This window comes from Solea solea, chromosome 4, assembly GCF_958295425.1.
Source record: "Solea solea chromosome 4, fSolSol10.1, whole genome shotgun sequence".
NCBI classification, from domain to species: Eukaryota; Metazoa; Chordata; class Actinopteri; order Pleuronectiformes; family Soleidae; genus Solea; species Solea solea.
This window is the reverse complement of record NC_081137.1, coordinates 4,808,135-4,835,847: the sequence shown is the minus strand read 5'-3', so window position 1 is coordinate 4,835,847 and position 27,713 is coordinate 4,808,135. Positions and strand designations below refer to the sequence as shown.

General features: G+C 41.1%; 3 protein-coding genes and 1 non-coding gene across 4 annotated transcripts in view; 3 read left to right on the top strand and 1 right to left on the bottom strand.

The window, feature by feature from the left end:
* Nucleotides 1-514: 514 nt before the first annotated feature.
* On the top strand, nucleotides 515-5,168 carry LOC131458039 (tyrosinase-like). The gene is made up of 5 exons (XM_058626674.1): nucleotides 515-1,365; nucleotides 1,529-1,745; nucleotides 3,358-3,505; nucleotides 3,593-3,774; nucleotides 4,150-5,168. Exons 1-5 carry the CDS (start codon nucleotides 544-546, stop codon nucleotides 4,407-4,409), a joined length of 1,629 nt encoding a protein of 542 aa, XP_058482657.1. The 5' UTR covers nucleotides 515-543; the 3' UTR covers nucleotides 4,410-5,168.
* trnae-cuc (transfer RNA glutamic acid (anticodon CUC)) lies at nucleotides 2,283-2,354 on the top strand. Its single transcript has one exon. It is a non-coding gene; the product is annotated as a tRNA-Glu (tRNA).
* A 587-nt stretch (nucleotides 5,169-5,755) lies between the features above and the next one.
* Nucleotides 5,756-15,685, bottom strand: chordc1b (cysteine and histidine-rich domain (CHORD) containing 1b). The gene is made up of 11 exons (XM_058626675.1): nucleotides 15,488-15,685; nucleotides 11,253-11,302; nucleotides 11,110-11,166; nucleotides 10,810-10,952; nucleotides 10,071-10,171; nucleotides 9,766-9,824; nucleotides 8,569-8,639; nucleotides 8,194-8,299; nucleotides 7,995-8,114; nucleotides 7,835-7,897; nucleotides 5,756-6,918 (listed from the first exon to the last, which is right to left on the bottom strand). The coding sequence occupies exons 1-11, from the start codon at nucleotides 15,549-15,551 to the stop codon at nucleotides 6,742-6,744; spliced, it is 1,011 nt and encodes a 336-aa protein (XP_058482658.1). The 5' UTR covers nucleotides 15,552-15,685; the 3' UTR covers nucleotides 5,756-6,741.
* Nucleotides 15,686-15,781: 96 nt separating this feature from the next.
* Nucleotides 15,782-27,713, top strand: part of LOC131458790 (protocadherin Fat 3) — a 77,363-nt gene continuing 65,431 nt past the window's right edge. The window contains exons 1-4 of the mRNA XM_058628052.1: nucleotides 15,782-16,165; nucleotides 17,104-20,090; nucleotides 20,179-20,313; nucleotides 20,751-20,952. Coding sequence (XP_058484035.1) covers nucleotides 17,127-20,090; nucleotides 20,179-20,313; nucleotides 20,751-20,952 — 3,301 coding nt within the window. The 5' untranslated portion in view covers nucleotides 15,782-16,165; nucleotides 17,104-17,126. The remainder of the gene's footprint in view (nucleotides 16,166-17,103; nucleotides 20,091-20,178; nucleotides 20,314-20,750; nucleotides 20,953-27,713) is intronic.

Here is a 27,713-nt window from a genome sequence, read left to right as displayed (position 1 = left end):
AACTACAAATGGTAAAAGACAAAAATTCAAAAACTACAAATGGTAAAAGTGTAACCAACTGTTTACAGAGGGCAAACTATCACGACCCAAACCACAATATAATTTGGGATGAGGGCAAATTAAGTAAAATCTCTCATGACCGATCTGTGGGTCCCGCCCCAGCCTTTGGGAATCACTGTGTTAAACAGCCATACCCTGTTTATTTGAGTTGTATCATTAGGCTTCATGATCAGGATAATGATGATATTAGGATGTCATTAGGGACTCTAAGTGTAAATCCAGTCCACTTTAATTCACTTCCTTTTCCAAGAGGAGTCAGTGCTGCATTTCTGAGATTTTTTGGGGGCGCTAAACTGCCAGGCATTCAAAGGAACTAAGCTTCACCCCGAGGTTAAGCGGCATGTGATCTGCTCAAAGAAGAGGAGGAGGAGGAGGAGGAGGGGGTGCATGTAGAAATATGCAGTATTTAAAGCGTGACAAATCACATGAGTTCTTACAAGTATGGCTGATTTCTCGCCGTCTTAAGTAAAACCTATCCTTGAAATGTATTCACTGATTATAATTAGTTTCACGCTCTATTTCGTTCCCAGCCATCAACAGTTCCCGCGTCTGTGCGTCACGCAGGAGGCCCTGCGCACCAAGGAGTGCTGCCCGGCTTGGGAAGGGGACGACTCGCCCTGTGGAGTCAACTCAGGCCGAGGCCAGTGTGAGGATGTGGAGGTGCCGGAGCAGCCCGACGGGCCGCAGTACCCTTTCTCCGGGCTGGACGACAGAGAGAAATGGCCTCTGGTTTTCTACAACCGCACGTGCCAGTGCGCAGGGAACTTCATGGGTTTCAACTGCGCGGACTGTAAGTTTGGCTACTTTGGCGCAGACTGCAGTGAGAGGAGAGAGTCTCTTAGGAGGAACATCTTCCACCTGTCCAGGTCAGAGAGGATCAGACTGGTTTCTTACCTGAACTTGGCCAAACAGACAGTCAGCCAGGACTATGTTGTGGCCACGGCCACGTACACACAGATGGAAAACGGCTCCAACCCGATATTCGCTGATGTGTCCGTGTATGATGTTTTTGTGTGGATGCATTACTACGTGTCCCGCAGCGCGCTCCTGGGGCCGCCGGGAAACGTGTGGACCGACGTGGATTTTGCGCACTGGGCGCCTGCGTTTCTGCCCTGGCACCGCGTCTACCTGCTGCACTGGGAGCATGAGATCAGGAAGCTGACCGGAGACACGAGCTTCACAATACCATACTGGGACTGGAGGGACGCGCAGGACTGCGACGTGTGCACAGACGAGCTGATGGGGGCCCGGAGCCCGCAGGACCCCAATCTACTCAGTCCTGGATCAGTCTTCTCGTCCTGGAAGGTAAACACACGACAACAACAAATAATTTTACTTGTCTGACAGCGTTTTTCTGTTTGAGAGGTACGCCGTTTAATCGTTTGGCCGATTAATTGATTATTAACCTGTAAACTTAATACTTTTACTTATTTTTGGCTCCTTTTGATGTGTGTTTGCACATCTGCAGGTCTTGTGTTCCCGAGCAGAGGAGTACAACGAGAGAGGCGTGCTGTGTGATACTACACAAGAAGGACCAGTGCGTCGTAACCCTGGAAACCACAACCGCAATTTGGCGGAACGATTACCGACTTCGGACGACGTGGAGTTCACGCTCAGTCTGACCGACTATGACACTGGAGCCATGGACCGCAGCGCTAACATGAGCTTCAGGAACACTATGGAAGGTCAGAGAGAGTCGACATAAGATACGATACAACACTATACGATACATGATAAGAAATGATACACTAGGATATCATACTGCGATTTAATAAGATATGAAAAATAATATGGCATTTTATATACTGTGTATATTTACAGCAAATTCTGCTGTGTTTTCACAGTCGGTTACTGAATTATTTTACAGCAAGTTGTCCAGTCATGTTATGTATTGCCACAATTTAGCGGTATTTTTCTGAATAAAAAAATGAATTTAACAGTGAATTTCTGGTTATTGTTGAATTAGTACTTACTCGGAAGACGAAACTTGGAGTGACGTCACTCCCCGAGTTCACCGCATTCAAGCTAAGTAGTCGGAGACGCCGGTGAGCTAGCTACTGTTAGCAATAGCGGTGGATAACAACCGCTCTCCGCGCTACTCTGCGCACATAAACAGCGTAGCAACACGTCTGCGGTACAAAAGAAACACAACGTTTTTAACATTTACAAAATGTTTACCCACCACCCATATCAAGCCAATATGTAATTTGGTACTCATGTGCTCCCTGGTGGTCTAGTGGTTAGGATTCGGCGCTCTCACCGCCGCGGCCCGGGTTCGATTCCCGGTCAGGGAACATCTGTTTTTTCCGACTGAACTTATACTTACTTGTATGTATCAACTGGTACAGGTAACTAAACATTCCTCTGATAGCAAATATACCGTTTTTCTAAGTGAATGTCCTTGAAAGTGTAACATTATGGCCTGATACTCTCTGACAACACAAGTCTATATTATTAGGATATGTATAAACTGTAGAGTCATTTAAAAAGTAAAAAAAGGAAGCTATTAACATTAAAAAAAAATGACATGATCTATTTCAGATAGAAGGATAAATACAAACTTGTTGATCAGATTATCTATGAAATTATTTGGGTTTACTGAGCCAATACAGCCGATACTGGTTAGATTTAGCGCATGCAAAGTCTAACCAGTATGTGTTTACAATCCCTGAGCTGCACTAATGGTGCAGATGATGACACGAAGATGACAAGTCTGTAAACATTCAGTTTATATAGAGGGAAACTGAAGTAAAAACTAAAAACGTGTTGTTGTTTTTTTTATCAATAATTGATTGAATGTCACCACAAAAGTGTCCAGAAAAAGTGCTGCTTCGAATATACTCCAGCTTCAGAGGCTTTTAGTACGTCCCAGGGTATCTATTGAGGAAATTAGGTCTGATAGCTGATTGACGAAAATAACAGAAAATGATTCTTGTTGAGATTAGATTAAATCAGGAGTAAGGATATAAAAATGCAAATACTTAACAGGAATAGAATGAACAATACGATAAGAATACAGAATACTTAAATTATTCTAAAGATTTTTACATATTTATAATAAACACCTTTCATGGAAAAGTGGCATGAAAGTGCAGGACAAATATATTTTATAGTTTTATTGTGGTATCGGGAGACGAATGTGGGAAATGTATGAACCTGTTTCACAATGATGTAAAGGTATATTTGTATGATCTTAATCTCATATAGCTTCAAAAAGGAAAATAAATGATCACAACTCACTTAAAATAGTAAAGAAAAATATTTTTAAGTGGAATAAGAATGAATCTTATCTTGCAGGATTCGGGGATCCTCAGACCGGCTTTGGGAGCAGTTCTCGTCTGGGCATGCACGCTGCTGTGCACGTATTCATGAATGGCTCGATGTCGTCAGTGCAGGGCTCGGCAAATGACCCCATATTCATCCTCCACCATGCTTATGTCGACAGGTAAGAGAGGGCAAGTACACAGGAGATACAAAAGAGCCGCATTTACACAGTAATCGCTGCATTCGCTTTCCTTTTCTCTCACTGAAGCATTTATGAGCAGTGGCTCAGGAGGCACAGGCCGTCTCCATCCCAGTATCCGGACTCTGACGCTCCTATCGGGCACAACAGTGAATATCACATGGTGCCCTTCCTGCCCCTGCACAGAAATCGAGAATACTTTGTTTCCAGCAAGGACCTTGGATACGAATACTCCTCCCTGCTGAATGCCAGTAAGTTCATTTCTGTATAGTGGAGGGTTTCCTATTTTCATTTTTTTTTCCATATACTATTTTCCATTATCTGTTTTAATCTTTTTTTCCACCCCAATCTCCCTCTGCATACTAAATAACTACCCCACAGACAAAAAACAGAACAATAAAAAGTCAATAAAAGTCATTTCAAAGATATAGTTCTCCAACTGTGTAACAAATATTGGTCCCCCCAAAAAGGAGAAATAAACAGCCCAAAAATGACTCCGCTAAAATACTTTTGCTGATTTTTATTTAGTTTTTACAGTCTGTGCATAGTGAAGCATGCGATATATAGGATTTTTTTTTTTAGGTTCATCACCTTTAATGTTTCCCTCACCTTCCTGTTCTCTCCAGACCAGAGACTGGCAGAGTCCATGCGTCCGTACCTGGAGGAGCTGCAGGACGTGTGGCCCTGGATGCTGCTCGCAGCGCTTGTAGGCGGGATTGTGGCAGTGGGAGTCGCCGCTGCCACTCTAGCCACCAAACGCAGACTCCGAGGTTCGCTGTGGCCTAAAAAGAAGACTCGGAAGGACCTTTTTTCAGAAAGACAGCCACTTATCTTGACCAAAGACAATGTGGGAGACGACTACCGAAACTACCAAACATCTATGTGATATCAGGAATGCATGTTCAAGCCAAAACTCTTTAATACATTAAATTAACGAAATCACCCTAAATAGACATTTAAAAGTGCTTATTAGGGATATTTAGGTAAATGTCTCCCTTGTTTGTTATAGCGCCACCTACTGTTTCATACGTTGACTAGGCCTACGTAGAACAAGCGGTGTCGCTGTCCACTGTCTCTCTCCGCCGTTGACATGAGGTTCCACGGCGAACAACGTGCGAGTAACGCTCAGCAAGAGAGAGCAAATGACGCGATGCCTGGAAAATGCAAATTCCAAGATTTCTGGCTCACTTAAGAAAATTACAAAGACTGGCTTACCCAAGATACCAAGGACAATCACTTGTCCCGATGCAGAGCGTGCTGCAATAAAATCAATAAAAGTGGACGCCATAGACAAAGCCGCTCGTACAAGTTGTCCTCCCATCTTTAAACCATGTCAGCATATTCGGTCCTTGAATCTGAGGGAATTAGTCCTGGAAAGCCCTTGAAACGTCCTTGTAGGCGATGTCAACCAAGGTGTGGGAACCCTGCAAAATAGATGCCAAGTATTCTGTAACACACGTGTTAGGAGTCAATGAATCAATCATTTAGAAGTGCTGTGCAAAGTCTTAAAAAGTATGAATCTCTACAAACATCACTGCAAACATATCCCTGTGTAGAGCAGAAGAAGAAATTGACTCAATTTAAATTTAAAGTTGTTTTTTTTACTGTATTAAAATGTTGCCAATAAACCCTTCTGAATGTTAAACACTGGGCCTTTAATGGTGCTATTATCTGTGAAGAACATGTGATTTAAATGATACTATACTTGGGTATTTATGCTGAAGCAAATGCATATCGATGCATACCACTGTCCTTCAGACATACTCCAATATGTGAGAGTTGACCATATTTCATTGTTATTTTATGTGTTTGGAAAGAGAATAAAGGTGATAATGTCTCCTTACCAAGGTCCGACACGAAGCCACATCAGGGTTTAGTTCAATATTCAATGCGGAGTCACGTATTCCTTAAAAAAAAAAAAAACTTTCAACCTTTGTAAAAGTCACCGAAATTCCCAGTTTGGTTTCAAAACCTTCACTTGAAAGGTCACATCAACTCATTTCACTTGTGCCATTTCAGTTCTCAAGGTCCCAACGGTTGGAAGCTTCTGGTGTTAGCTTCTCAGAGACACCGTCTCGGTGTTCGTGTGGCATTACCGCACAACTGCGTTGGGAATATTCACCGCAGGGCATGTCGGCCATCACATACGTTCAGACCAATTATAAAAGTTTGACACCAAAACTTTGTTTGTGGTTAGAAAAAGTCTAATGAGACTTCACCCTTGTGCCGTGGTCTCATTCAGCCAAATTTATTTCATGCATTCCAAGCCTCGACACATGCTGTCGCGAATAGCATTGTTTCATTTCACAACACAGTACTTTGCTCAGAATACTTTGTATTCAGATGCCTTTCTGCAACATTACAGTAAACATTCCCATTATAAAAATGCTGCTATTATGCGTTGACAAAAGAATTGGGGACAGATATTGCATTGATCATTTGAGACAAAACCTTAAAACATACATTATCTAGAACTCTTAAAAATCTGGAGAAAAATTTACAATTTGACTGTGAAAAAAAAAAAAAAAAAAAAAGGTAGTACAGTCAGTGCAGGCGTGACAAATATCTAATTTCTAGGTTTGATAGTCCAAATGCACTATAATGTAATTATTATAACACTTTTTATTCAGAATAAAATGAATTCTATTCTTCTAAGAGTGGACATTTTAGAAATTTAAATGTGCTACTCTGACGACACGGTGCAGCTAGGTCGTCGCACAGATATCCAAGAATAAAGCATTTTACATGATGTGATACGAGTGGACGAAACGATACGATCATTTACACAACGGATGGAGACAAAGGATGGAATGAAAACGTGTGTGAAAATCAACGCAAGGACGCCACATAATGAGGTGATAAGAAAAGAAATGGAATCAAACAGAAGAACGGTCACAACTGTGGTCCTTCGAGGGTGAGCAGCTGACATAAAAGGCTTTATGGGTGTAAAAATTAAACATGGTCACACTTGACGCGGTGCAGTTCACGAAGGTCAAGGGTCCCCTTATGAACTCATTACATGAAAATCTGTTGTAAAAATATTTGTTTCCTTTGATTATCAAACAAACAAGAATGAATGAGGTACAAGATATTGAAGTGATTGAGGAAAAACTGGCAAAAATCTAGTGAGGAGAAGAGGCCAAAGTTCCAAGTATTGGACTATGTGGCCTTGGATTCAACGAAAGGTGGAGAATGTTAAGTTTTTCTACTGTAAATCCTTATGAATCCTCTTCATCTTCACTATCGGACTCTTCACTCTCGTTCTTGTTCTCCTGAGGTGGGGGGACCGGCGGAGGAAGGTCCAGACGGGCCCAAAACATGGGCTCGGATTTCCTCATGGCGACCTCGATCTTGGCTGCCATCATGTTCACTTTACTTTGACTCACATCTATAACCTACAAGGAAAAGAGGGAGTGTGTCGAAGGAAGTAACTGGTTAAAGGGGGAGTTCATGAAAAGCCACAGACACAAAAAATATCCAACCAATAAGCTCTTCCAATTATTTTCTTATCTTCAGCTTGGGGCTAGAAAAACAACCCACACTAAATTGATTGCCTCTCACTTTTACCCAATGTGAGGAGGAGGAAAAACAAGAGCAGCATAGTTATTTTGGTATAATGCGATACCCAGATAAGCCAGATGTCTGGCAAACAGACTTAGTTATGAGCAGCCATGATTCAATTAGTGTTGAATATTCAGTGGTGCTGTCAGACAGGCACTGAAGTCCTGACATTTTCCGGAAATTGTACAAGAAGCTGCTGAGTTTGACAAAGCAGTTGTTTGCAAATTTTCCCCCTAGTCAACTTGTGTGAAAACGTCAGGAAAATAATGAAAACTTGTCTTTCCCGTGTGCATGCTCGATCCAAACACCACCCTCGCGTGTATACAACCAATGCGTAACTTTGGGAAAACGATGATGTCAGAGCTGGTGTTTGGAGTTGGCACACTTTGGTGCATTTCTGTGGCAGTATTATAACACATGAGGCCTTACATATTTACTTCAATATGTCATTTGGGGGATTTCGTGTGCACAGAGACATATCTGGAGCAATACTCTGTGTGCGGAAAACTTTTTAAAGAATGAAAAGAAAAAGGTTTGCATTGTGGACAAAGCCTAAGTTCTCTTATTGTTCCGAACACAGACTCTCATCCCGTGTGAACGGCAATTTCCAGAAAATGTAATTTGCAAAACAACTTAAGTTAAGGTGATTAATGAATACTAACTATGATGATTAATAAGTGCACACTCAAGTGTATATATACACAAGTTATACAACTCTTTATATCTGGTTCAAAGTGATGCTGTACTTACTCCCCACAAGCTGATTTTCTGCTCAAACTCCTTGTCTCCCTCAAATAAAACGTGTATGTTGAGCTGGAGCAGAAAAAAGAAAAATATGTTAGGTTTAAAAAAAAAAAGAAGAAATGAAATGAAAGATTAAGATCACACGACAGATTATTATGTGTCTCACCGTAGTGCTGTTAGCGTCCACGTAGCTTAGCTCCGGGATGGCATTCTTGGCGTAGATGGAGATGATGACCTGCGACCCGGTCTGGTGCCAGTCGAACCGACATGGAACCACTTTCTTTCCCTGCAGGGAGATGTCGGACAATTTCAAGTGGAGTAGTAAAAAAGCAGACAGTCACTTGTTGTGAAGTGGTCACACCTACCGTATCCTTTTTCTTCCATAAATGTGTTCCCTCGGTGCAGCCTTCTTGAGAGAGGAAGGTGTTAAAGTCGGAGGTTTTCCTCTTGCAGCAGCTCCAGTATTTCATCCTGGGGACACAGGAAAACACACACACACCCAAGCTGGATTTGTAGCAGTCAATAACTTGTCACTCAAGAGAGGTGATATATAAACACACCATGAAGTGGAATCTTTTTCAAGAAGAAAATACTTGTGTTGCCCTTCACGCTTCTTTTACCGGTAACAGAGAAAATCAACTATTTCATAGAAATAAATAAATAATCGTGAAAACCAAAGACAGAATAGTCCGTTCTTCCACAATAATAATGCTTAATAAAAAAGGATCCCCGGTTCTTACCCTTCATGGAAGATGGGACACCCAGCGTGGTACATACACACTTCAGAGTCACTTGCAGGTCCTTCAAAACTCTGAGGACGACAACATCATTAGTGTAGCTCAGACTGAAGTTGAAGTAGTTTGTGTTATCAATAATACAATTAGGCATTCATTTTGGATGTAGCTCTCGTCAAACTTAAGAAAGTCTCGGTGATTTATTAGAAACTGACCGGTCTTACGTTACCTCTTTTAAACCGTCATCTCTCTAGATGAACAGTGCCAGGCAGAATATTGCCTATTAAGCCTTAAAGCCTATTTTAGAATATTAATTCAACGCTACAGTGAGATGTATGAAAAAAATATATATTCTACTTCTTTCTCCTTTTAAGGTCATGGGGAAAAAAATCTGAAAAAGTAAAAATGTACTCAATTCAGCAACCCTTATGAGAACATCTCAAAACAATTTAAGTTGTGAAAGTCCAACTTGAGGGTTATTCTAAAACCTAATCTTGAGGTTTATATGATTACGAGAGTGATAAAATAATAATCACAAAATACCACCATTGCATTGAGGTCATGTAGTAGCGACACCTCTCCATACCTTCTTCTCTGTTTTGGTGCATTTATGTGGCAGTGTTATAGCGCCACATATAGGCCTGAAATATATACTACGGCATAATTTAAGTTTTTTTGCATATGGAGCAATATCTTTAAACAACGCTATGTTTAAGGCAAACTTTATGAATGAAGAAAAAAGGAATAGTTCTGTTTCTATAACAGAGCAAATCCACCCTCCATTAATCTTCTTCTGGGACCTTAAATAAACATGACTTGTTTTTATTTTGAATTTAATTACACCTTTTTTTAATCCCTCAGAAAAAAAACTCCTGGCCAAAATTATTTTCTGTGGTTAATATGATTTGTTTCTTTAGGCTCTAAGTTTCAGTAGCTTTAATTTAAAATAAAATGATGGATACTTTTAAGTGCTAAGTGAATATTGAATAAAAGGAACTGTGTGGGGAATATAAGCCATTAAACATACAGTCCCCCCCCCCCAAAGAGCCTGAAGAACAAAACAATTTATTAACCGTCTGGTCTTAACTGTACGTGAATTGAATTTGCTTAAAAAAAATTTAAATATTAAATATACTGCAGTCAAAGTCTCACAAAATTTGATAGATTTCAACAGAATGAGAATTTTTCCACACAATGACCTACTTTGGTGCACCCTCCGTTTTTACAGGACGTTCCAATCTTGATCTCGTCCCCGTCTTCCTCTATAAAGACAAAGAAACAGACAATCTGACAACCGAACTTTGAGGAGCATCGAGAAAAATTGCACAAGGCCATGACACACTGTCAGCTTTTACTCAAGTGCCATGATGTGAATGACAGAAGTGGCAGAGGGGGGTCTAATTGCCAGTGGCCATCCATTAACTTCGGCTGTCAACATGACCTTCCCTGCTCCCGTTACAGGAGGTGGACGGAGGAGGATGTAGGGAAGATAAGGGTCAAGTCCTCACCTTTATTCTCGGCTGCATTTTCAGTCAGCTTCAGCTTCTCCAGAGCCTGCTTCAGGGACGTGGAAATTTTATGCTGCAATCTCACCATCGGTTCATCGGCACTGAAATGGCGACAAACATGTTAGTTTTGAAACAACAACGGTGACAGACACAGAGGGTTTGACGAGTTAAAACTATTTCTTGCTACGCACTTTAAATGGGGAATAGATTACTGGCAAAATTATGTAAAATAAGTATGAATGGCACAAAGGGCTAAAGACCAATACATGAAAGGATTTTCACAGTTCAATAGTAATCGCTTCATTAGTAATTCAAGCAGTCCAGTTTCTTTTGAACTATGTGGAGAAGTACTGCGGGTAAAAGACTAGAGACACCTCTGACTGTTCTGTGGATCGTATTTGTTTGATGATTTCATTCTGATTTAACGTCCGTAAAATCGTACCTATCTTTTTATGCATTGGATACGAACCCAGGGACTTTCAGTCTTAGTTTGAAGCCGAAATGCAAAAATACAGAATGAAAGTCAAAGTCCTGCTGATGTGTTGATTGGACAAAGCCTTTTTCCTTTAGGTCTGTTTATTTGTGTTATCTCAAAGATGCCAAATCAATGTTTAGATATAATCAAATTAGAAAATGTTGATATCTACAAAACCCCGTCTGCTTTCACATGTGGAAACTGTTTATGCAAAAAGAGCTAAAGGTACTCCTGTAGTATTGATCAAAAAAGTTTGAAGATTACCTTGGTCTATGTATCGCTTCCTGAGGCTTTGGTGCAGAGATGATGTACTCATTAAACTTTGGTTTTTGGTCGCCTGACTCTTTCACGTCTGGTTTCACCGGCTCGGGAGGCTTCTCTTTGTTATGGGGGCCTTTGGTGCAGCCCTGTGAGGAGACAACAGTCCACAAACAATGAGTGCACACACAACTCAGCCCAGTATGTTCACAGTCAATGTGGCAGCCGATACTTAGGAAAACAATAGACAATGGAAAGGCGACCACTGAGAAAGAAAGAGGATGAAGTAAAAACGGTGGGTCTTACAGCGATGCTGAGGAAGTCGGAGAAGTCTGTTGTTCTCCTCTTGCAGCAGGACCATCCCTGGAGGGAGTTTCACAGAAATTAACTTAAACCAGGAGAAAGGACAACAGAGAATGAGCTGACGCCGCATTCTTCAGACATCTTACCTTCAAAGCATCGTGGAACACAGGGACACCTGGGTGATAGGTGCAGCCGTCTGTGGAAAGAAAACAACAACGATAAAGGAGGAAAAACGTGTGGCAATATTGTAAACAGCGTTACAACACCAACATTGAATACTTGATCATGTACCGACTTGTAGCTTTTCTGTGTTACTTTTAATTAAATCTAGATTCCTGGTGTATTAAGACCAGCAGCTTCATCTTAAAGCTACAGTGTGTACATTTTGATGATTTCTTTGGTGTTGCTGAAGTTTCTATTCTGCCTCCATTGGTTCTTTGTGATCAGAAACAATGTAACATTATCTGTAAGATGTGCCCTTCATTTGAAAATGGACTCAAGCAATACTATCAGACATGACTTAGCAAAGCGGCGGATGGGGGCAAGAAGCATTTTCCTGAATTGTGGAATGACTGGGTTTGTCTGTCTTGACATAAAACAAATCACTTCCTGTTCGCGACACATGATCTAAACACTGCTACACTCAGAAACACAGAGTTGTGTGGAGCTGATGGATTTAATCAACAATGTTTGAGCTCATTTGAATGGAACAGGTATTGTTTTATATTTAAAAGTTACACACAGAACAAGGTGCGGCATTTTGATAAGCAACAACTGCAAACCAGCGACAGTCATTTTCAAAATTAGTGGTGTCTTGTCCTTCAAATGTGTTGTTAAGACTAAAATACAAATTGAAACCTTGAATAAATAAAGACAAAGTAACTTTAGAGGGTGGTTATTGCATCTTATCCAGTATCATTTGCTGTTTGTGTGGACGCAGCATCATAAATAAAAATGTTCTGTGCAGATTTTATTATTAATAAAAATAAAAAAAATAAAAAAATCATACTACCTTAATTTAGTCTGATTATTTAATACTTAATTTCAAAGCAGCTGCATGGTTAAAGACTAGCTCGATCCACAATGTAGGGCATCAGCAGCAAATGAATGAAGAGACACTCAAACATACTGAGATCAATCACAGACAAAAGTATTACAGATTTGTCAGACCACACAACTCAAGAGGACAAAAAAGGGTAGCTTTTATAGGCAATTGTTGTGTTTCATGTATAAATATAAACTGCCTCTGATTTAAAATGTATTAAATGATTTGCATTTGTCCTTGGCAAGTGAGGCAAAACAAAACAGGCATTCAACAAATTGGGCAGAGACAAATGGCTGGAAATATTAATCAAACTTATGTTTGTTGCATCAGATTTTTTTAACATAAGTTTAGATTTGCCTTAAATGAAAAGTATAGCACTGGTTTTCGATGTCATTTCTGGCAGCAATCCTGAAAGACAAATCACTGTTTCATGAACAAAGAAATTTAGCAGGGTGACAACATAAATGAAGCATTTTCCTCGAAAAAGTGCAGCTCACGCTGTCGCCGGTCTGTGCAAATGCCATAGATACAGATCTGAGACAGGAAGGTAATGATAATATACTCTGCTGTTATGAAAAGAGGCATCCTATTAAAATGGAGATTAGCCTCGACTCCTGCATGGAGTATCTGGCGTATCTTACAAAGGAAAATAAGAGACTCGCTGGAGTAGAAGACAATGTTATTTCCCTTAGAGTTAAATTATATTAAGATTAAAAAGTCTCTAAAGAAAATCAAGATCAAGAACTAAAGTATCACAACTTTAGAAAACCACGTGTTATTTTCCTGGTAGTTTTGTTACTGCACTTCTTGAAATATACAGATTTAACAGCGAGAGACGAATATGTTACCACCTTAAACTGTGAGAAAATAAAAAGCGCATTGTCTGATCTGTATATCTTGACCATGGCCTTTACCAAATGTCTGGAGGATGTGTTTGTCAAACACACAATGAGCTATTGTCTTGAACAGGAACACGCACTGTAAACGTTTGATGGCTACATGAATTTGAAAACTGAAAACTGGTCTCAGTCATCTCTAGTGTGTCAGAATATCAAATAAAACCTGGTCAAGACACCTGATATATTTTGTACGAATAATTCTTGTGATCAATTCTTCTTCTTCAGACAGTATGACTGTACAAATGTCTGTTACTGTGTATGAGTGTGAGTGACAGTAAGAGAGAAAACGCGATGAGGATCAAATCAAAATTCTTACCATTAGAGAAAAGAAACTACATGACAATCACTGTCAATACATTTTGGCAGAAGTCACTCTTCAACTCCATAGAAATATATACCAGGCAACTCGTCTCTTTTCCCATGAAATGTAAAGATGGTGGATAGCTTTTGTGCCCTGGGATGCCAAAACTATTGGGGACAGACTAACAGGAGATTCTGAGAGACAGCAGATTTGGATAAGCACCAAAAGCAACAAGTGATAGAAATCCACAGGCAATGCTCATAGCATAATCATTTCATATCAGGTACAGAATATAATGATGAGTAATAACTCACTTAAATATTTTGTTCGTCTTCAATGCTTTCACTTCAATGTGTGAGTGTTCTCTGGAGTAGGTGATGAGGGACATTTTATCAGAAAGTTGACAATGCTGGGTTACAGCAGGTCTGGAATAATGTTTGCTCTGGCTCTTTCAATACTCATAAAAAGCACCTGGGGAGATTATATGGGTCAGACATATTCAGACTGTCAGGTTCTGTGATATATTGCTCAATCTCTATACATTTTAGGTGCACAGTCAACTCTGAAGGCTTGAAACCATCATTTTTGAGAAAGCTTTTGCTGTCACCATGGAGGTGCATGCAAACTGAGTCAAGGTGTCATCTTGTAGTATATAACATTTTTTTAGAATATAAAAAAAAATGAAACTGTCATGGATCAAACATCAGATTAGGAGGCGGTCTCTAATACATCGTGAGGACATATTTAATTCATGCAGCTCAATAGTGGGGCCACATGCATCCTCAAACCACCTCTGAATGTGTTTTGTTTTTTTATCGAATGCATTAAGGTCAGAGAGGGAGCATTCAGACATGTACTTTATGACATCTGGCCAGTTCTGAACGGGGTCTGTTATTGTTGATTTTGCATCCAAATGAAGTTACACCACCTGGTAAAATCCAACTGCTTTGTGCATTCTCACTGTGATGGCCAGGCCTGCCGTGAACTCTTTCAAATGCAACTAAGGCATTACAGTACTGTAAATCGTGCACTAGTCTCCAGTGTGATTAAGACAGCAAGAAAGCTCAGCTTCCTCTAAAATGTCATCAAAAACATACTGTGTGGGTAGAACGCAGTTAATACATGTCACTAGTTCAGAATCAGCTCTTTATCACAGATGATGGATTGTCTTGTGTGATTTTCGTATTCCCGTGGCAGCATCTGCATTAAAACCACTTGAGGCTCAACTTCAAGCAACTGTGATTTGACAAATGCGGCAAAAAAAGTAATTTCCAGGGAACTTTCACGAAAGTGAATGGGGATGGATGACACGGATGCTGAGCTTCTGCATGATGAGTGAAGGAACTGTCTGAGAGGTGGAACACGTTTTCGATTGACAGTGTTGCAGAAACATACACGAGTGTGGTGCCTTCTCTGCCTCAGTCCTGTGTGCATTTTGTAAAGAAAGTCTGCAGACAAATAGCTGGTAGTTGTGTTATTTGCTTGGTAACACTGCAAATAAAAACACTATTACAGCATTTCAGTTTTACATAATTATTGCTTTATCGTTTCCTTGTTCTGGTTGCTTTGTTTGAAGAATTTATGTATAAATAACTGGGCAATAACCTGCAATGAGCTTACCCTGTTTCAAAGACCAGCAACCACCACTGCTGGTCTCTCAGTGTGGAATTGACTATACACTATAAGTGAAATCCACATTAATGGGTGTTTCAACCAGTGCAGTAAAGACATATTGGAATATAAGGCTTGTAGCCAGACAAAATGATCAATGTAATAACATTGTTATCTCACTCAGTTACAGTCACAGTTTGATGTGAGGCTGATTGTTCACGTTTAATTAAAAACGTCATTGCAACTTAAAACAGCTTCCGACGTTGATATGTCCCGGGACAACGGTCCGGTTACAAACATCTTGAATTAAACACGAGCTTAGCATGCTATCAGCACAGTAATAAAGCAGCGAGAACATGTGTTATTATCAACTATAGCAGTTATAAATGAAGTGTACACGGTGTTGGGTCCAGAGAGCTAACGACAGGTTATCGACATGGGCCCGGTCACCCTGCCCGCTACAGAAATTTCTAGATGTTGAGAGGTTAGCATGCTAACAGATAGTTTGTCCCAAGTACTACTCACCGTCTGGGTTGTTTTCTGGGTCAAATCGCTGTCCGCATCCCTTGTTATAACACAAGACAGACATGGTGACCAGTGGGATGAGTTGAAGTGTTGGTCAGGTTTAAAAGTAGCCGCGAAAGAGGTCGTGTGTGTGGAGGAGACACACGAAAAACCGCGGCTGCCGAACTGCTGCTGCAAATTACACAGCTAGTACTTCCGGGTTCTGTTTCGGATGCACTCGGCAAAGATCGGAGATAGTCGTGTTCGCCTCGCCTCACTTTGCCTCCCTCCTCCATCCCGAGCGCACAGTGGTCCCACACAGAGGCGACAACTGATGCTGACCGCTCATAAACTTGCGTTTAAAGCGACATGTTCTTCATAGCACATGTATCTCGGACTTTGATATTAGCAGCAGTCAAACACGTGAGAGTGTAAAAGACAGTTTTTCGTTGTTGAGTGTTGCAGATGGAGCCGGGTTACCCCCACTGTACTCAGGGTTACAGTGGCCAGGTACACGGAACTGGGGCAATAGCTATTTAGTTTTACGAGGATGGCTGCAGCCTGTCGGGATTTGTGCACATTAATTTTACCTTTTTGCACAGCGCCAGTGATTTCTGCGCCACCACTTTGCCTTTTTTCTTAAATTTTCAACCAGACACAGGATGGGAAAGGACTTACTTTCACTAATTTCGACTAAAGGTAGGACACGCTGTGATTTGTGAGAGAAAGTGTGTAGCATATTCAATACTCCGCCGACTTCATTTTAGGACTGTAGCTTCATAAACTCGTGGATTTTGCAAGAAGGTTGTGCATCGGACAATAAATGCATCTCAGTGTCTCCAGAGACAGACTCTATATGATGCTGTCTTTGGTACAGTACAGACCATATTTGCATATTTTAAAGGTTGCATTATTAATTTTTTTATATATTAAATTTATCATCAGATATTTTTTAAAGCCAAGAAATGGGCAGACTAAGCTGATGCACATGCATTAATTATAGCCCACATTTATAGAAATGTATTTATCATAATATATAAAAAAACATTTAAATTTGTGCAATTGTGTGTTTTTTTGTGATATTAACTTTTCAGCTGTGCTCCACTGATGCTGCCCCCCCCCCCCCCAGTTGTGCAACTGATTTATATAGAAAAAAGTATAATAGTGAAACGGCATTTACTTATTTTTTAAAGTATATTTGTCAGTGCACAAATTTCTTTTAGTATTTTTCTTGTAAAAATGTCACAACCCGAGTAGTTACTGGCTCAAGAATAATAAATCCTTGTCCAGTAACAGTGAGTGTGCTTCATTGCTGCTGTTTCATGTGGTGGTGATAGATTTCACTGAGGCTGTGTAAGTGCACTGTGCTTTGGATGTACTCTGTTGAAAGAGATGTCGGTCTTTGCTTCTGATGCTTTCGGGTGCAGTATTCAGAGTCTGAATGCAAATAGTATAAGCCCTACATTGGATATGCTATCATATCCCTGTAGCGATGAAAAGTGTCCCTGAAATGTCTTTGCAACTTTTGTTTTTCATATTCCTCTGTCAAATCTTTAGAGGGCAGAATAGTACATGTTTCCAACAACCTACCAACTGAACCCAGATCTGTTTTTCTTTGTTATTCTCCCCAAATATAGGCTGACTGTGTGATGGAGCAGTGATGAAGGTTAACCGTTGGGGAAACATGCTTCCTCTACCCCGCTTCTCCCCTCTTTACCACTTTATGTGCTTTTTCTTCCTCCTGTTCTTTTTTTCTTCAACCGGTGCTCAATTCCTACCAGAACTACGGGCAGGACAAGGCCTGCTGCTCTTCACCCAGCCCACCTATATTGCCTCCATCTTTGAGAACTCTGCAACAAGAACCTACGCCAGAAGCGAGGTGAAAATGGGCATCATTCTTGCTCCACCTCGAACTTTAGACATAAAATATTCCATTGTGTCTGGAGACAATGAGGGAATCTTCCAGACTGAGGAGTTCGTAATAGGAGATTTTTGTTTCCTCCGTATTCGCACTAACGGAGGCAGCGGTGCCACATTGAATCGGGAAGTACAGGACAATTACACGCTGACAGTGAAAGCCTCTGCCCACGGAGGTCTAGAGGCCTTAGCAACAGTTTATATCAACGTGTTGGATACCAATGATCTCCGACCGCTTTTCTCCCCAACCTCTTATTCATTTGTTGTCCCTGAGAGTGCGCCTCTGGGTGCCAGCGTTGGACGCGTCACAGCCACGGATGCCGATGCAGGCTCCAATGGAGAGTTCTACTACTTCTTGAAGAACAAAGTTGAACTCTTTTCCGTTCATCCGACCAGCGGGGTCATCACCCTGACGGGTAGGCCCAGAATGGACAAACAAGACCGATTTGAGCTGGAGGTGCAGGTGGTTGACAGAGGGATGAAACTCTATGGAGATGCTGGTATCAGCAGCACCGCGAGGCTGGTTCTGACTGTGCAACGAGTTAACATATTCGCTCCTGTTCTCAGTGCAGTCGCAGTCATTCCATCAGGGACCGACAAGGACCCAATCTATGTTATAGTGACTGTGGAGGATAAAGACGAAGGGGTTTCTGGGGATATTGAGTGGGTGTCTATTATCGAGGGAGACCCCTTGGAACAGTTTGTGGTTGATCGATCGCCTGTTGGGAATGAGTACAGGGTTAAAACAGCAGAGTTTGTCGACTGGGATACGTTCCCCTATGGCTGTAACCTAACCCTCCAGGCCAAAGACCGGGGTATACCTGCCAAGCTTTCCAACACCCAAGTTGTTCAGTTGCTGGTTAAAAAGCCAGACCTAGTGCTGGCAAATTTTGAGAAAGATGTATATGCAGTCAAGCTGAGTGAAATAGCTCCCCCAGGCACTTTTGTAGAGGTGGTGAAAGTCTCCCCAGCTTCTTTGAGTGTCAATTACAGCTTCAGCAACATCTCAAACCCAGTGTACTTTGATATAAACCCTTTGACTGGAGTTATTATGACCACCAGACATCTGACAGGAATTTCACTGGATTTTATAGAGCTGGAGGTGGTTGATACTATCAACCAGCAGCGAGCCAGGGTCCAAATCACCATAGAGGATGCAAATGACAACTCTCCAGTTTTTGACAAGCCATTCTACGATATTGCAATCAACGAGAGTTTACCTGTAGGCACTGTTATTCTTGTGGTGTCTGCTGTGGATTATGATAAAGGGGAGAACGGGTATGTAACACATACAATCAGTGGAGAGCTTCCATTTATCATAGACCAAGGCTCAGGTGAGTTGAGAATCACAAGAGACCTGGACTATGAGTCATCAGAGGATATTTATACTTTTACAGTGCGGGCATCTGATTGGGGTTCACCCTATAGAAGAGAGAGCGAGGTTAATGTTACTCTTCGTCTGATAAATATCAATGACAATCAGCCTCTTTTTGAGAGTGTCTCATGCAGGGGCATGATAAGCCGGGATTTCCCCATCAGTCAGACTATTGTCACGTTGTCAGCCGTAGATATGGACGAGCTCGGAATCGTGCAGTATAAAATACTGTCTGGCAACGAGTTAGACTATTTTCACATGAATCCAGATTCAGGAGCTTTGTCGCTGAAACGATCCCTGGCAGTGGAAAATTCAAAGAATGGGATATTCAACCTGAAATTGATCGCGACAGACGGAGAGCTGTTCTCTGATCCGACATTTGTGAATGTATCGGTGGTGAGGGGCAGGATGCCACCCAGAGGGTTCAACTGCAAGGAGACCAGGGTCGCTCAGCTGCTGGCTGAGAAAATGCTCTCAAAAGTGTCTGCCATGGCTAAACCAAGACCAGATGAGAGAAATACAGACATTTTCTCTGTGAACAAACAAGCTCCACAGTTCGAGGCTTTGCCTACTAGCATTCTAGTGAGAGAGGACCTCGCTGTTGGTGCCAGTGTATTCCAGGTGCGAGCACGAGATGGTGACACAGGCTTCAATGGCCGCCTTCTCTTCTCCATATCTGATGGCAACAAAGAAAACTACTTCAACATCAACATGGAGACTGGGTTGATCACCGTATTGCGGCCACTTGACCGTGAGCAGTTGGATCGTTACTTCCTAAATATCACCATTTATGACCAGGGCATACCTCAGATGTCCACTTGGAGACTGCTCACTATAATTATTGAGGATGCCAATGACAATGACCCCCAGTTTTATGAGGACAGCTACTCAGCTCTTGTTTTAGAAAACGCAGCCATTGGCGTGGAAGTAATCACAATCACTGCATTCGACAGTGACACGGGTCAGAACGGACAGCTGTCCTATACAATGTTGACCCCGGTCCCTCAGTTTGGTATTGACAGTGAATCAGGAAGTGTGTTTGTTGCGAGCCACTTGGACAGAGAAACAATCCCAATGTTCACACTGAAGGTTGAAGTGAGAGACAAGGCAGAGAGAGGCACTCGAAGGTCATCGGTGACAACTCTAAATATAATTGTGAATGATGTCAATGATTGTGCCCCAGCTTTCATTCCAAGCAGTTACAGTACACGGGTACTAGAGGACCTCCCATTGCAGACTGTGATCACCTGGGTACAGGCTCAGGACCCAGACGTCGGCTCTGGTGGACAGATCCGATACTCCTTGATTAATGACTTCAATGGCACTTTTGAGGTGGGTGGTATCACCATTTATGTTCTCGTAACTATTGCATTTATCATTAACTGACGGTTTATGATTTTGCTTGTGACGCTGTGTTCAGATCAGTGCTGTGAGCGGCTTCTTGAGGATCACAAAGGAACTGGACTTTGAGAAACAACAGTTATACAACCTGACATTGCTTGCCGAGGACAGGGGATTACCCAGCCTCAGAAGTCAGACTTTTGTGGAGGTGGAGGTGGGTAGCACATACTATACATGCACACAGACACGCAGAAACAATTTCATTAATAAGGCATCAGTTTGTTGATATATATATATATTCAATTCAGTTCATATGCAGTAATACTTGCTTTTTAAGCTGAAAAAAGAAAGTGGTTGACATACTTCATTTACATGAATTAGTAATACTCAAATTATTTAGTTCATTTAAACAAAGTAAGCAAGGTATATAACATTTTCTTTTGAATTATCACAATTCATTTCAATGTTACCAGTTGAAGTTTGTCAACCATTTAGTTTTTCAATGTAGGGAATGTTGTTGTTCGTGGTTCACACAAGTCAATATAAGATTATTCAATGTTAATCCGGTGTTGCATTAATTCATGCCATGTGATTGTGACTTATATCATCAATACACAATCAAAAGTAAAGTGAGCCTGTCCATTTCTTTAGGTGCTGGATGTCAATGAGAATCTGTATGCGCCTTATTTCCCCGACTTTGCTGTGAGAAGCTCGGTGAAGGAGAACTCTCGCGTGGGCACAAGTGTCCTTACAGTCAGCGCAAAGGACGATGACAAGGGTCGCGACGGTGCATTGAGGTACTCTGTCAGAGGAGGCAGCGGACTCGGCACTTTCACCATTGACGAAGACACAGGTGTGACACAAGATCGATTTTCAAGCCTATTTATGTAAAGTGAAAATCCAATAATGTTTAATGCCCTTCTTGGAATATCAACATCAATAACCCGATTCCTAATCATTAATCATGTAAAATAGCAATGACATTCAGTTGTGTGTACATTTTTCTCCATGTGTGTTCACATCACGCAAGTGCGAATGAATGTGCATGTGCGTATTGACAGAGACACCAAGCGTTGAAGTTTAGTCAAAGTCAGCGTGTTGATGATGCCTCACATGGGAGCTGTGATAATTACAGTAATGAGGGCAGCATGACAGCCACACTGGCTGGGCCCCCGGGTTGCTCCATACAACTGTTCTCGTGCTGTGTGGATAACATTGATCAAGGCTTTCATTCACAGCAGTATTGTCCTCATCAAGTGCAGCGATATCACGCTCACTAATTTAGCAAAGTCTGGTCCCAAAACTGTCCGACAGCGTCAAGCTACGGCTAAAAACAGGCCGATCCTATCAACAAGCGATTACTCATTCAACGGGGGATTGAAGTTAATCAAATAGCCAATATGAAAGTAGGACAGTACATTTAAATTCATATGCACGTTGGCTCATGTGCAAAATGAAAGGCCAATCTCTTCATACATCATGCTATATAATAGTATGGTCACCTCAACAAGTTCTTGGCATTTGCTATATTATAATTTCCATCAGAGAGAAAAAGGGGCTCGTGTGAGAACAGAGATATTGGCTTGAATCTGAGATCTTCCTGTTGACAGCTCTGCAAATATCATGAAAGCAAGACAGCGTGAATGTTTTAAAATTTCCATGGGAACAGAAGACGGTGTGACTGAGAACCTCTGCTTTTTTGTCCTCCAGAGGCTTGTTGCAGTATCGGTGCAAAAGCTACTCAGCTTAATGTGCTCCGTGCTCAGCTTAGTGTGTCTCTCTCCGTGGTGCTGAAAAGGTGAACCTTAAAGCTCCAAAATTCATCAAATTCATCCGTGTATGATACTGTAGGTTATTTCATGGAGATGTTATTATTGAGGTCATTTTGCAGTACTGTTTGGTTAAAGTGTGTGAATTTTAAAGGCTCACAGTGTTGGTCTCTGTTGTAAACCTATAGGATCTCATTGTCTGAATACATGTCAATAGAATTTGTTATTTTAAGTTAGTTAGTTAGTAAGTAAGTAATAATTTCTCATCATGCAGTTTCAGTTTCATCACTCTGACCTCATCATTGTTATTTAAAGCTGCAGTGTGTAACTTTTGGTGATTATTGTTGCTGATTGTTCTGCCTCTGTTTGTTCTTCATAAAGAGAAACATGTAATGTAATGCGGTGAAGCAATACTATCAGACCTGACTGCGGGAGGGGTTAAGAGGTGTTTATCCTATATCAAACTGCTGAAATATCGTATTTTGAGCTTGAGGATTCACATCTGAAAGTTGTCGGGTTTCCAGTCGTCTCGCTTTATTAGCGCAATGTTGCCGTGGCCTCCGTCTGCCTGTCGAGATCCAATATACTGAGAAACACAGAGAGCCTTGTTGAGCTGATAAAGGCTTAATCATCGTTGTGTGAACCCATTTAAAAATGCTTTGAATCTAAGCTGACTTTTGTCCATACTGAAATGTGACTCACTACAGTTTTAACAAATCCGTTGAGTTGCAAGAATGCAAAATCAAGTTGGAGTGAAACCTTGAATTCTTGACCACTGAAAATGCTTTACAATCGAGTCACATTCACCCATTCTCCCACACACACACACACACTTTCTCACATGCATCGCTTCTCTGTCATACATCCTATTCACACACTGTCGGCACAGCCATCAGGGGCAATTTTGGACAATTTGAATGATCCAGTCTGCCTCCTGAGCTGCAGCAGTCCTGCAGAATAATTGCAATCAGCACAATAGAGGCAAGGCACAGAGAAGAAATATGTGGCAATGATTATCATTACCAGCACTGACAATTATCATTATTGATGCATTATTTATGTTTCACGAAACCAGAGAGTGATTCGTCTTGTAATGAGTTACTTAAATATACATAAAAAAAAAAGCATTGTAAGTCAAATTTCAACATGGGGAAAATGATTATGGAACTAAACATTTTGTTGTGTAATTAGTGTAATTGCATAATTATAATTAACTGTGTAGTTACCGGTAAAAAGGAGCAGCATTGTTTAACAGCAGCCTCTTAAGAGTTGAATTTTAGACAGGAAATGATTGCGCTCCTCTTCTGGCTGCTCTTACACCTCTCATCAGGCTGGTCCCTCCTGTACATGACATGCACTGGAGGCCTGTATTGACCTTTAACTAGGTTAATTAGTATTGACTGTAGTTGAGATACAAAGCGAGCGAGAGAAACAGATGGATGAACAGAGGGAATGGCTTTTTCCCATATGTATAACTAAGTGGCTATGGACAGGTCCCGTTACACTATTCAGTAATAGTTCTTGTTGCTTTTGTATCACAGCCTGAGCGCGGAGCCTCACAGCCAGTGAGGAAGTTTAGTGAGTGCAGATTTTCCAGGGGAAATCAGAGTGCTTGTTAGAGCAGAAAGGGAAGAGAGAGAGAGGGGGGGTGGAAGTGAAGCGGAGAGAGGAAGGAGGAGGATGCAGTGGAGTCTGGAGAAGATAAAAAAGTGTCAAAAGGCAAACACTCGCTTCTTCCTCTGACATTTTCCAATTTTTTTTCCCCATCATAGTTTTTGCTTTAAAGTTTTACTTGTTGTTATGTAAACAAGCGGAAAGTCTCTGACCGGTGCCCCTTTGGTATTAGTGGAGAAGATACTGTTTAGCACATGACAAGCGCTTCGTTTCATTGGTGTTGTCAGGCGTGGACAGTGTTGCCCTGCTTCGTTCTCCGACCACGTTGAGTGGCTTTGTTCCGACTGCTTGTCAATCTGTGGCTCTCGGTGCCAAAACTAAGTGTGTGAAGGAGAAAGTGGGACAGATGGAGTGAAAGTGAGAATTAGAAAAACTGTGAGAAACCCTTTTTTTCTTCGGTTCAGCCTGCATACGTTATGTCTCGGCTTCCCTTGTAGTTCGTAAATTGGCTCTATGAGTTTCCATGTATTACACCTCCATTATCTGTCGTATCTATCATTTATGAATGCCCCCCTTTTTCCCCCACTCTTGATATTTAGATTTCAAAGGTGACTCAGTCCTATGTGGGTGGAAGGTACAGGGACCATCTCTCAGAAAAGAGCTCGGATCTTCTGTGGCTCAAACCCTTAGCATTCCTGCTCTTTGAACAGAAATTGGTATTCTCGTCGTTGGTTCGGGGGAAAGCAAGCCCTGCAATTTCTCATTGAGCAGCTGTCACAAGCCCCTGCTCCTCTATTAGTGGGTCTGCAAGCTCCAGGATTTGTCACAGCCAGGACAAAGCATTCCTTAACTTACAGGCAAACACACTTTTAAAAAGTAATCAATTCTAGTTGAGTTGGAGTTGGTAAAAATCATAAATAAATAAATAAATAAATAACAAAATAGCAGTCTACTAAGATGCCAAGCAACACACACACACACACACACAATGTTTTCCAATCAATCTTGGGATTGATTATTTGACATGGAATTAATTAGGTTGTGGGACCCTATCACCTTCTCTGGAGAATGGAAAAGTTGAACAGACATGACAGATGGACGTAAACCGGAGTGTGCTGAGAACTTCCAGATTAGAAAATATGCCACGGCCACTCCGATTTCTTCTTGATTCACCCGACGAAGTGTGTTATTTATGGTGCGAATGGATGCTGTCAAGTCCAATTTATACGGAATTCGCTGAATGGTGCATGTCGGTCTTAAAGTTCAAAGAGCTTTTGTAACAGCCAGCTCTGGTCTCCATCCCCCCCCCCCCCCCCGTCTACTCGTCTACTGTCAAGCTTTCCGACACAGATGAGATGTGGTTTCGAAAAGGACATGGTCAAGGACGACAGAGCAAGGATGTGTTTCAGCAAATGCTCATTTATGCACCACGCCCGCCCCTTGGCAGCCGCTTAATCATAATCTGACATATACAGATGGATGCTTTCTGGTGAGAAGGCAACACCTTTGTCATGCAGCTGAGGAAGTTGCTACAAAAGGTCCCCACGCAGACGTCCCACACCTCCCATCACTGGTTTGTAAACTTGAATGATCGTGAGAGGCCCCGACATGTCACGGGAGACAGCGAGTCGAGTTCTTTTCTCCAAAAGACAAGCAGACACATCTGAAGCACTGAAGAGTGTGATTATAAAGCTTTTAATAATTCATGGTTATTGACGCATTCCAACGGCAAAAACATGCCAAACAATTAAGACTTTCATTGGGGCCAAGCAAATTAGTATCTGAAAATATCAATCTTTGTCCTTTTAAATTCTATTCAGAGAACATCACTGAACTCAAGAGGATTTTGACAGAACAAAAATATTTTTCGACTGCTTGTGCTTATGCGTGGAATAAAGCAAGAGCGGCAGTAAGTATGTTTACCCCCGGGCTTGTTGAGTGTGGGCTGAAGAGTCTTGACCTCTCTGCCACTCAAGAGTTACGGACAAACGCCTTCATCCATGTGAAATGCGTTGCATCTGTCTTGTTCGACGCTCTCGCTTATTTAAATTTTTTTTACCATGGAAACAATGTTGACATTTAAGAGATCTGCATCTGCAACAATAAGACGAGCCGACGCCGAAGCTTGAGCAAAGATGCACATGAAAGACAAGAACCTCAAAAGTTAGTATCTGTAATTTGTCTCTAAAACACTTTAAATCCTCTTTGCCGTCAAATAAATAGCTCAGTGTAAATGAAAATTGTTTGGTTTTTGTAGCCTTCGACAAATGTCATTTCTACGTGTTTCTACAGCAACTCAACTCTAACTGACAAACCAGCCAGAGCTTGTGTTTCATATTTAATCATCACACAGTGTAGTGGCCACTGTACTATAGTTTCCTGACAATTGTCAACGTTTTAGAGCTTTAATTATTTCTTACACACCGGACTCTTGATGAAAAAAGGTTTTCTGAATTAAATTGCCCTCACAATACTTAATTCGGATATTATGGAATGAATATTCTGTTACTACCTAAAAAACATACAGCAATTGACTTTATTTTTGACTTTACAGCAATTGACTTTACACATTATGACTTGGATTTTAATTGGCGGGCCATATGAAATTGATAATAGGCCTCAAATGGCCCTCAGGCCGCGGGTTTGAGACCCCTTGTCTAATGTCTTTATTATTATTTGATTAATCGATGAATTACTAAATAACAACTATTTTGACGGCCGATTAATCTTTAGTTTGAGTGTTTTTGTCAATAATTAAAACAAGCTTTCTGATTTTTCGGCTTCTTACATGTGAATATTTTCTGGTTTCTTTGCTCCGTCTAACAAAGGAATCGGCAAAACTCATTCATTTTTGTTTGTGGACAAAACAAGATAAACGAGAACCTCAATACTTCCAGGTTTAGTGAACACTGATCAACATTTCTGAACATTTTATGGACCAAACAAGTACTCGATTAGTCGAGAACATAAATCGACAAAGTGTAGCCTGTCACTGCCAGCCTTTTCAGATGTATAAACCTTAGAAGAGCCCTATGTACAGTAAGTATGTTCAGTATGATCCATGTCTATAACACACACACACTCTGGGAGTGTTGACTCACACACACACACACACACACACACACACACTGTACTGTATGTCTCATTTCTTACTAAACCTCTTCGGCTGCAGGTGAAGTCAGACAGTTTTTGGGACGAACTGGATCGTAAATCTGCCGGGATGCAACAGATGACTGGAGGTCTGATGATGATGATGATGATGATGATGATGATGATGATGTGCACTGAGCTGAAATGCATCAACTGTCTGCTTCTATCAGCTCGGTCTGTTCGTCTCATATCGGACTTGAGTTGTTTTTATGTATGTAATAGCGGAGGTGTTTTATGGAGGCAACTTAAAACTTGATTAAGGTTTAGACTATAAAAATCACACCCACTCGGCTACGGGACACATCACATATGAGAGTTTCCTCAGGTGAAATGTCTGGAGGATCCCGGGGTTTAATTAATTAACAAAATATGGAAATAAGCTACTAAATTGATTAACCCTGGATTTAAGTAATCATAAATCAATCAGTGCTTAAATGAGCACATTTTATAAATAGATTTGACTGACTTAATGCCACTAAAAAAAAAATGGAATAATCAATAAAAACAGGTGTGGAAAACCTTTTAGAGATGATTTTGGTGTAGGACTTTTAAATATAAACTAATATTCTTATATTTAAACTATTGTCACATGAGTTCACACAATCCTGATTGAACCTATCATCCCTACCTGACTGACTCTTTTAGTATGACTAAAACCATAAAAAAATGGCAACAAAAAAGTTTCAGAAGTGAATTCTTCTGCTCAAAAAACCTGGTTGTTCGCCAGTTTTACAAGATAAACAGCTGCTGCATACACACAGATGCTCCCTCAGTCAGGTCTGATAGTCTTGCTTGACACAGCCTGTTTTCAGATGAAGGACGCCGCAAATAAAATCCCCTTGCATTGTTTCTGCTCACAAAACAGAGGCAGAACAATACCAACGTTGAGCACTGCAGCTTTGACTTCGAGTTCCACAATTAAAATTGAAATGTTGATAGTCGTGATACAATTTATACTGTATACTAATGTGTTTTTTCGCTGGAATTGCATTTTCTCCCCTGACCTTGCTGCGTTGTGCTTCAGTGCTCTGGACAATAAATAGACATGTCACACTAAGTGGATCCCAATACTTGGAATCTG